Source organism: Phoenix dactylifera, chromosome 12, assembly GCF_051530095.1.
Source record: "Phoenix dactylifera cultivar Ajwa chromosome 12, Ajwa_hap1_PhDact_Kaust_v1.1, whole genome shotgun sequence".
NCBI lineage: Eukaryota > Viridiplantae > Streptophyta > Magnoliopsida > Arecales > Arecaceae > Phoenix > Phoenix dactylifera.
In genome coordinates, this window is record NC_143201.1 from 2,039,525 (window position 1) to 2,050,112 (window position 10,588).

At 37.0% G+C, this 10,588-nt stretch overlaps 1 protein-coding gene across 2 annotated transcripts; it reads left to right on the top strand.

Moving 5' to 3' along the window:
• The first annotated feature begins 35 nt into the window (after window positions 1-35).
• LOC103715635 (uncharacterized) lies at window positions 36-9,194 on the top strand. Of its 2 annotated transcripts, XR_015971637.1 has the most exons (10): window positions 36-372; window positions 497-737; window positions 807-871; window positions 1,003-1,067; window positions 1,999-2,085; window positions 2,441-2,571; window positions 4,362-4,467; window positions 7,160-7,416; window positions 7,595-8,026; window positions 8,139-9,194. XR_015971637.1 is itself a non-coding variant. In XM_008803326.4 (9 exons), exons 1-9 carry the CDS (start codon window positions 158-160, stop codon window positions 8,580-8,582), a joined length of 1,611 nt encoding a protein of 536 aa, XP_008801548.3. In that variant the 5' UTR covers window positions 45-157; the 3' UTR covers window positions 8,583-9,194. The 2 variants fall into 2 exon arrangements, 1 of the variants encoding a protein (XP_008801548.3); XM_008803326.4 differs by lacking the exon at window positions 7,595-8,026 and having other exon boundaries at window positions 45-372.
• Window positions 9,195-10,588: the final 1,394 nt, after the last annotated feature.

The following is a 10,588-nucleotide window of genomic DNA, read 5'->3' on the forward strand; positions in this document are numbered from 1 at the left end:
AAAAATTGAGCATCGTTCCCAAAATATCCCCGTCTTGGTGGGGTTAACGATGCGTTCGAGGGAGACGGAAAAGGACGACATCGCAAGTGGGATGGAGGGTATCCATCAAAGGAGGCGTTGCAGCGAATAGTTTGTTCGTGACCGGGGGGATTCGAGGATGGTCTTCGTCGCCCTTCCCCCTCAAACCCTAATTTTCTACAGAAATCCTTCCTCCTCCCCCTTTCTGCTCGCCATCAATCTCTCCTCCGCCATTAGAATTCGCAAAAGAAGAGACATTGGCGCTACATTTAGAAGCAATGGCTCCTATTGGAGTAGTAATTCTCAGGAAGAGAAATCCCTCTCTCATCGCACCTCGATCGTCCTTTCTTCCAGGTTTCTTGATCCGAATCTTACTCGTTTTCTTTTATCTTATATCTTACAAAAATATTTTTTTATTATTTTCTTTGATATGAAGTAGAGAAATTGAAGGTGGTAATCCAATTTGATGGCTTCACAGGATTTGGTTGGGTAAATTGGACAACTGCTTTAACCTATTGGTCTCGGGAATCATCACATTCTCCACTCTATTCTCGCTCAGTCCCGTGGCTGATGCCGTCAGTGACCAGGCCTACTCCTTGACGTATCAGTGTGAAGATGTTGGGAGTTATTACCACGATGTTGATGGGTTGAAAGGTGCTGCATTGATGAAGAAGCTCAATTCCATTGTTTCCCCTCACCTATCACTGCCTTACAAAGAGGTGGGTGCGCGTAATTCTAAAAGGAGAATTTTTGTTCTATAATTTACCATGGAGGTTTGCAACATCTAGGTGTGGGATGCGCTCAAGTTTCTTGATGCAGCTGATATTGATAACCCAGAAACCTCCTCAGAAGTGTATGCACACTTAGCTAATTATCTCTCTCCAATTTGCTGACTTATATTTTAGCACTCAGTAATCGTGGATTCTTGTGTTTTTGTTAGATTACTAATCATTTCCTATCTAAATCTTCAAATAAAAAATGCAGAATTGAAATCTACTCACTGAGACCAGTCTCGAAGCTGTTGGCGGGAAAGCCAGAAGGATGGAACAGTGAGTTATCCTCAACTATAATTAAATTAAATGATAGCTACTCTGTAGAATCAGTTTTTCCCTTGATTGTTTTGTTTTTATTGCACATAATACTTGATGAATGCATTTGTTTATGCATGCACAAAACATTTTTTTTTAAAAAAAAAAGATAATTTGGGTGACAAAGTAGGAACATGAGATGCAAATGTGATGGGTTCTCTCGAAATATTACATCTCCAACACCTGAGTGAATGAAAGGAGCCAACATTTTTTTCCATTACTTTTTATGTCCCTTCGTGTTTGTCCTGCATGATACCAAATTTTCAGCATCCAGCACATTTTTCATTCTAGTTCTTGCTTCCATCTCAAGTATTGTTTTCAAATGTGGCAGCTTTATTTTGTAGTAATTTATGCTGCTTCATATTACCTGGAAACTTGAGAATGTGTCAGTAGTTATGGAAAGTAAATGGTTGGAATGATGCTGTCTCTGATTTTCCGTCAAATCAAGAGCCATGGAATTGTACCTATAATAACTGGTATTTGGTAAACCTAATTTCCATTCTATCTAGAAAATCAAAATCCCATACCAGTGTATTCAAATCGTAAAATTTATGAAACTTTCAAAGTGATTGTTGATAGAAAAACTTGCTTAGGTGATGTTTAAATTGTAATTCTTGCAAATCTCATGCTTGAACTATTTGACTGTGAAACATAGAACAGAGAATGGAGGAAAAGGAGTGTCAAGAATCCTGGGAAGCATATATATTTTACTAATACACTTTGAGTGATATGGTGGGATAAGTTAGCTATAGTCAAACTGAGCTCTTTTTTTTTCCTGTTTCATTTGCTTCTAGTAGTACAGTTTCAATTGCTAATAAAGTTGTTAGGTTCTTTTTGGCTTCCTTATAATCTTAAGCTGCTTACATCACAATAACCATACTCTTCTTTGCAGGAGAACACTTATGGCCTCGTTCATATGGCCTAACAGATGGCCCATCTTTAACTGATTTACATAATATTCGTCCTGCAGATGTCAATGGTAAGATGGTTCCTTCAAATCACAACTAAGTTCACGTAGATGCCTATCATGTGTATGCTTGCACGTTGTATGTACAAAACATGACTTATCCTGCCATTTTATGCTGAAGAACTGCTTGACATTTATATTATTTTACATATGAGCTACAAAAGTTCAGGGCCGCCCAAAAAAAATCTCTCTGCACTCAACACCACTCATGCCATGTCCATCCCCTAAATTGGACAACAACCTGTTTAATGTCCCGGTTCTTCCTTCAGTGTATCGGCTCAAGATGGCTTCGCTCCTGGAGCATATTGTGGTTGTGTGGTCCCTAATTTCTACATATACATTGAAAATTGCAGATCTTCTTTTTCAGTGAACTCATCAAGGGGAAACAAGTTCTATGGAGAATGTGTTGCTAAATCAACTCATTGTTTGATGCCAGCAAACAATGAAGCTGCTCCTGACACTGAAACAGACAAGGAAAGATGGGCACCACCTTTACAGGTCTTTGTTATATTCTTTAGACCATGTGATGTGCTTGGTTCTTTTAATATTGCAACTAGGTTCTCACTGCATCACCTTACTGAGTGCCACATTTGTCAAAGCAATTGCATATCATCTGATATTCCCTTATTTTAATTTTTAATTAATGCTCAACCATGGAAATGATAGATCAAAGTGAGTACTGAGCACGTATATCTATTTGGAAATTTACAGGCTTCAAATAGATATTATGAGATCAGAGATTGTAACCTTACTGTCATCTTAAGAGATCCCATGCTTGATGAAGCTTTTTGATAAATACCAGCCACATATCATGTTTTCTGCGCTTCTTGTAGAAAGAAAATGAAAATGAGAAAAGAGGTGTATGTTATGGAATTACCACAAGTTTTGCTCCACATGGGATACTGGGGAAGGACAAATGAGCTTTATCGATGTTGATATTTGTTTTGCCTTCAATTGCTGGAGGGTGAGAGAGAGGCTTCTAGAGGCTCGACATGGTTCTTCCAAAGCCACTTTTAAGGAATAGGAGACACCTCACTTTTAGAGTGTGGATTTGTTATGGAGGTTTAAGATAGTTTCAATAACAATGGTCAAGAATCATTGTCCCATCTTCCTAGGATTGGTTTAATTAATTCTTCTGCACCATTCATTACCATTAAGGGTTTAATGGTTTATCAATGCAATCTCAGACAGATCATTTTTTATAACTTATTTTGGCCCCACTCCTAATAGGAACATCCTTATGTCCTTGCACATTCCAATTTACTTCTGTCAGTTCACTATGCTGTCCTTATGCTTTCTTGTTATATCAAATATCTGATGATCCTTAATTTATACATTTAAAAATTTGTGTAATTCAATAACTAAAGTTACTATTATTTAGCTTTTGATAACATATAAAAGATCAGGATTCATGTACTAGGGGAATATGATTAGTATTCTCAAAGTACAACCAAGTTTGTTTCATACAACTAAAAGAAATGGCAGTTGCTGCTGACAATAGAAGCTTAGATATGATACATAGGGTGTATATTATCAAAATTTATCTAATATTGGTGCGCTTTAATATTACTTGGGACATGAGAAATTTTGATATAAAAATTAGATTTGACTGATTTTGGTCTATTCTGTAAGTTCTTGGGAAATAGTGGACTTAGATTTGCAAAAATGGTAAAATACTCGACACACCCTTCTCTGAGGCATGGTGGCAATAAAAGGTACTTTTGCAAGAATATTGGAAGACTGTGGAATTCTACAATCATGGGTTCTTTCTCTACTTAAGAGAACTTCTACTAAGCATGCTTCTTATGACAAAGGCATCTTTCTCTCTTTTCGTTGAGGGAATTTTATATCATAGTGGGACCTTTGGTGCTTTTAAGGACACAATGGAAGCTGGATTTTTTTCTTTACTAGTTTTAGAAAAGGCATTGAGATTCTGTATACTGTTGAATTTTGAATGACGCATGTACTCTGCAGAACATATAACAAATATGGGCCATTTGCTGTTTCAGATTTGTTCATCTCATGAAGTTTAGTCATTCATGTAGTTTATCCATCATGATAAAACCATTGATCAAGGTTCGCCATGTCGGTATCAGACCTTGTACCGAACCTCGTAATCGTATTCTATTCACGGTAGGGGCAAGGCATACTAAGTGTCAGTACGGTATGACTCCATATCAGTTTGGTACTGGTACGGTTTGGTATATCTGGTACTGCGAACCTTGACACTGATTTCATTTATGTTCCATCTTTCATATATAAAAGTACTTTGGTTTGTTAATTCACAGGTGAGGGGGGATATAGCAAGATCCCTGATGTATATGGCTGTATCTTATGGATTCCATCAGCCTGATGGGAACTCACATCTACAGCTTTCTGATTCCCCGAGCATTGGTAAGTTAATAATGATTGTTAACAAACTGAGTCATAATTTTATTTGATCACAGCAGGAACTTATCATGGATAGACAATAAAAAGGATAATCCATCTATTTGTTTCTTCATATAAAAGGCATCCTTAATCAACAAGTTAGAGCATGTATCCAGTAAAAAAAAAAAATAAGAACAACAATGACCTGTTTAAGCAGATGCAGAATCTTGGAGTTAGGCTAACTAGAAGATATTATAAGCAATAATTGAACTGTAATAATTAAGAATTATCTATACTGAGTTGCCTTATTAGTTTTTTATATATTGATATTCCTCTTTACATTTTGAACTGATGATCGATTTTCTCTTATGGTTTGTCAAAGCAGTTGCGATAGACCATGCCACTTGTGGAAACATAAGGAAACATTGCTAGGAAAATGGTCTGCTTTTGGAGCTTTTATGCTTTTCTCATTAAAACTGCAATCATCGTTCTATTCTAAACTTAAAACTAGATCCTTCATAACTAGCATATCAAACCCCAAGGTCACATGTAAGATTCCATTAAAGTTGGGGCATTATGTAAATCTTTAATGTTTTAACAAAATATTTTTGTAGAAAAATATGGAGGCCTGAGATTGTGAGATATCATTTATGATGTACTTTTTGATTTTAATTAATGACTGAGCTATGATTAAAGCTCATGTATTGTACAAACAGTTATGAGAAGGATCTCAGTTGCTTTTCAGGAGAATTAGGAAGTTCTCATTTCAAATCTTAAGGTCTATATTGTGCTCCAATCGAAGATTGTGATAACTAGATTTTTCTGCATGTTTAAGCTGCAAGTTTTATAGCTAGCTGTTATTGTGCACAATCGTGATTAGCAGTAGTAGCAGCAAACATGTAAAAGCAAGTTTATTCGGCTATCTTTTTGTTGAGAGAAAGCTTATTCAGCTATCAGAATCTATTATGCACTCACATTTTTTTCATTTTACCTAACTTACTATAGGAAGCATAAAATTCCTTTCTCATGACATTGGAAGGTTATATGTGAGCAATTTCGAGTTTTGATGCGGTGCTAGCACATATGTGAATGCCTAGTTCTTTTCACTGAATTTTGTATAATTTTAGCAAGTGCTTCTTATAGGGCTAGGTGGTAAAAGAAATGATGTTAATATTTATAAATGTGGCACCCACACATGTTTTGAGTGTTGTGTGAGTGTATCATATACATGCATAATTATGGTATTCATCTACATATATCTATCTACATATATCTATTTATATATCCATTCATCTAATGTATGTATTTGAGATGCATACTTCTTGCTAAATCATTAATGCTAGAGTTTAAATTTTTTTCAAGTTTTAGATAGTTTTATCGATCTCTAAATTAGCCAATAGATTGGTCTCAACAATTTAATGACCAACAACATTCCTCAATAGGAATAACACTGTATTAACCATCTTGATGCACAACTATCGCCAAAGAATTGTCATTTCATTATCAAATATTTGGCAAGAATTGTATAAATTGTATCACTCTTTGTGTGATCCAAGAGGATCGTCTAGCCATCGTGGACCAATCTGACCTCTTAGGGTAGGTCTGGATGGGGTTTGGGAGCAAGATCTACCACTTCTAGGACTTAGTTGCGAATTAAAACTTTTGGAAACCATAACTTCTAATCTAGAAGGAATTTGAGAACATGACAAAAGATGGTTGATATAGGAGTCAAGATCTAGCTTCTCTCCAAATTTGAAAAATTTGTAACATTTTTTTTCAAAAAATTCAGCCCCAACTAGGAGAGGAATCCGATCTGAATTCTAACGGGGCAGACTTCACTAATATAAGTAGAAGACTTGTACTACATTTTTGTATACATTCAAGTGGATGAAGGTAAAAGAGGTTTTATTGTGCTTTCTTCCCTATCTTTCTTTTTAACTAGAAGATGAATCTAGCTAAATTTAAAACACAGACCTCACTAGTAAAAACAAAAAAAGGACTCTGTATCACTTTTAATGATCTTTAATGAAAGCAAAGGGTTCAGATCTCTATTTTCGAAAATTATCTTATTTATTATTATTTTGGAATGTCTGAGCTGAGTGATTGAAGGAATTTCTTCTCATTGGATCAAGTTACTAGCGAGCTTTGTTCTTCTACTTTCTTCTACTCCATGCGTATAAAAGTATGGTACAAGGCCTTTATTTACACTAGTGAAGTCTGCCCTTTTAGAATGCAGATCATATTCCTTTCCTAGTTGGGACCAATTTTCTCAAAATGAAAAATATTATAAAATTTTTCAAATTTGAAGAGAATCTGGATCTCAACTTCCACATTAACTTAGTCTCAGAATCATCAAATTTCTCCCAGATTAGAAGTTATTGTTTCCTAAAGTTTCAGTTTGTGATTGAATCCTAGATGTGGCCGATCTTATTCCAAACCCTATTTAAGCCTACCCCAAGTGGTCAGGTTGGTCCATGGCGGTTCAGGTGATCTATGTGCGCACATGCATGTGTAAACACATGGCTGGCCTATGTTCTGGTGACAAGCAAAGTACCCGAAAATCGGTTGAACGTCCAACTTGTATTATGATAATCTTCTGTCATTGTATGAGATTCATATATTCTCTTCGTATATTGATAGATTTATCCTTTGCTTTTCTAACCAGATTTCAGTAAAACGGTTTTCATAAACTCATGTCAGCATATATTTCTTTTAGGAAGAAATGAGATGGGTCTCCTTTCTGCATTACTACAATGGAATGAACTTGATCCACCTTCAAGAGCTGAGCAGTTGAGAAATGAGAGAATATGCAGGCTCTACCAGCACAACAGGAATCCCTTCATTGATCATCCAGAATATGCCAATCTCATATGGAAGCATGGCACTCCAAGCAGTCCAACTGTGCGCAACACCTCGCCAAAGGCTTGGGTTAATGAGTTCCACTATAGCAATAAAGGCAAAGACCAAAATGAGGTGTGTTTCTCCACAAGCAAATATTTCATATTGTCCATTATCTTAAATCATGAAGACTTCTCCCATAAATGTGAAAAATTAGACTAAACATTGATTCTTATTTTATATTCAAGAATTGTCTAAGCTAATATGATGTTGTTACAAAGTATATGTTACATAAGTTTTCTGCATTCTTCAGATTTCACCTTTGAGGGCTTTATAGTTGAATTATCTAAACAAGCCAGAATGCATGGACCAGGTTTTTTTTTTGGGTGCGCGCATGCAGAAATATGTATATATATATCGCTATAGTTTTCAAGCAAGCATTAGAAGACTGAAAAGATTGCCAGCTATTTGAGTACTAACTACCAACATCTGTTTTAGATATAGTCTTAGATGTGATTGGCAGATATTTTAATAATTTTGGAAAATTTCAGTAACTTACTGGACTTGGTAGGACTGAGCAATTAAGGCTAAGCTATAGGTGGAATTATGCATCTAAAAATCAGCCTGGCCTTGGAAACTGCATTATGACACAAAACCAGGAACAAAGATAAAGCCAAACGCATGATAACTACTGCACAATCCTGACCATAGATAACACAAGAGCACCAGTTCTGTTGAGAACAAGGTAAATTAGCTGGTTGCAACTCTTGTGTATCGTCTTTGCAACTTTTTTCAAGCAATAACTTAAGCTACTCCTGGAGTAAATATTATAATGGCAGTTTATTCAATTGGTGCAGTTTATTGAGATTGTAGTTGGGCCATCAACTGATGCAGCATCCCTGAAGCTTATATTGTATAATGGAAGTAACGGAAGAATGTACAGGTCATTGTCACTGTCAGACAATGAAGCTTTTAGTGTCAGCAAAAGTGGATCAGGATTTCTCATCTACACGGCTTTTATTCCTATCCAGAACGGTCCTGCTGATGGTATAGCATTGCTTTCAGGCAGAGATGGAAAACAGTTTGAAGTGTTGCAGTTTCTGTCCTACGGAGGTACTGTCAGAGCGATGGATGCTCCGGCAAAAGGCACTGAATCTATGAATATTATGGTTCAAGAAACAGAAGGGTCATCAGAACATGATTCATTAGGATTGACAGGTCAGAAGCTTGGAGAGTACAAATGGTTAAAGTTCACTGGAGATGCAACCCCAGGAGAGCCAAATATTGGGCAGAGGCTGTAGGACCTTTATTTCACCAGATATTAGCACAAGTCAGGTGTCGTCACTGGTTTATCTAATGATAATAAGATATTGCTATTGGTGTACACTATCCTCGGTTAACAATTAATCAAGCTGGAGCCTGGGACATAACCTGCCAAAGTTGTTCTTTATCTGGCTATGTTGCTTCCTCATGTTGGTTGGAAATGAACTAGAATACAGATGTCTCATTTGATAAAAGGATGGTGGTTTCTCTCCTGATCATAGCCAAGAAGAAAAGAAACTTATGGCCACATTGAATAGATTCAGGAAAATTGGAGATTGGCCAGGAATCCTGCATCATCATCGTGGAAGTAGGGATACAGCGGGTAGTCTTTACTTTGTTTTTTCAGTCTGAGGATGATGGTTTGATTCTCGGACATTCAGCGTTCCCTTATGCAAGTATGCGATCTCTTGTTCCTTTCTGTCCCCTCCCTTGAAATGAGATTGGGAAATGGCATGTCTTTGTGACCAAAGTTTTATCTTTTAATGCGTATCTCTTGCTCTGGCAACATTGTTTCTCTCACTATTTTCAGATTTTAATCATAATATTCATTTATGATAATGAGATATTCCATGCGTGGGCTCATTTGTTTCCACAAGTCCAACAAATCTAGATTACCTAGGGGTTATGAATGGAGATGAGGAATGTAGCCATTCATTCTGTTCACCACTGTGTTGGACACCACTGTTGCGTTATTTTGGGACACATCAGATGATTGAGATTCTTTCATATATCTTGGACATTGCTGGAGAGGAGCTATGGATTTATGAGGAATGTAGTCAGTCTCTCCTTGTTATATGCTCCTGATAAATTTTTTTTTTATTCCTGTGGAAGTAACTAGAATTGCACCACACCATAACAGAACAGGTTGATTTCTTCATATAAATTGTATACATCATGCCCAGCTTTATGAAACCTTGAAAAATTAAAAAAAAGGTCTATTAAAGACACAAGATTCTTGATGCATGGGACTTGACATGTCTGTCTCTCTTATGTGAGCTAAATACAATGCATCTATAAAGAAACTGTAAAACTTTTTTTTTTTGGCCTTTTGTTGAGAATGGTGAACATTATTATTCCATTGAACCTTCGAATGAATTTACTACAAATGAAATGTGATTGCTTCCATCCATCTCTATTATCTCCAATCCCTGAAGCCCTCTACTTGCACCTTCACGTCCTAAAGTATAAAAGTTAAAAGGATATTTATTACCAATAAAAAATCAAGAAGATATATTAAAAGATGTTAAAGAAATACAAATTTTGCACTCTGATGAGCCAAGATTAAATAATACTCCAAAGCAAGACCACCTGATTTTTGCGAGGCACGTGCTAGAATAAGCTAATGCTCCACGTTCATACACAGAAGCGTTTCCGTTCCCACTTATATGTGCAGCGTTCGCACAGACGTTTTTTTTAATAATAAATACGGCAGTCGGTTTGACGATGACCCGTATGTTCTCGCGCCGTTTGTTATCCATCCGCTTTCCGACTTCTAACGGTCAACTGATGTCCGACGCTGCATTCCCAGAAGAGCACCCAGCACGCATTTTAACGCATTCCGTGGTCACATCGTGCTCCGCTCGTTCCCATACGCCTTCCAATACCACCTCGTAGTGCGAGAATATGGAATTAAATCTAATCCGTTCATCTTTTATTTTTACACCATTTGAATTAAATGATGATAAAAATCTTCTTGCAGTTAAATCACTCACCGTCTAAGATGAAACGTTCCACTGATCGACGCTTCATGATTGAATTTTTTTTTAAAAAAAAAGACGTGCAGTGGGTCCACCTTCCAACCAGTACCCCACCGTCGATCTGCGAAGGAACGGTGCCGGATCAACTAACGGCAAGACCGGGAGAGCGGGACCCCATGGGAACGTGTCAGAACCTGATTCGTCGGAGAATTGTTCCGTGTTCGGCATGATCGAGAGGTCGCCCGGTCCATAGCCGAAGCCGTTGCTGCCTCCCCGCCGCACCGACC

Excerpts from the sequence above, each read along its gene's own strand:
- LOC103715635 (XM_008803326.4), top strand. The coding sequence starts at position 158 with ATGGTCTTCGTCGCCCTTCCCCCTCAAACCCTAATTTTCTACAGAAAT. Across the intron at positions 373-496 it reads TCGATCGTCCTTTCTTCCAG|GATTTGGTTGGGTAAATTGG; the intron begins GTTTCTTGATCC and ends ATGGCTTCACAG. Across the intron at positions 872-1,002 it reads CCAGAAACCTCCTCAGAAGT|AATTGAAATCTACTCACTGA; the intron begins GTATGCACACTT and ends TAAAAAATGCAG.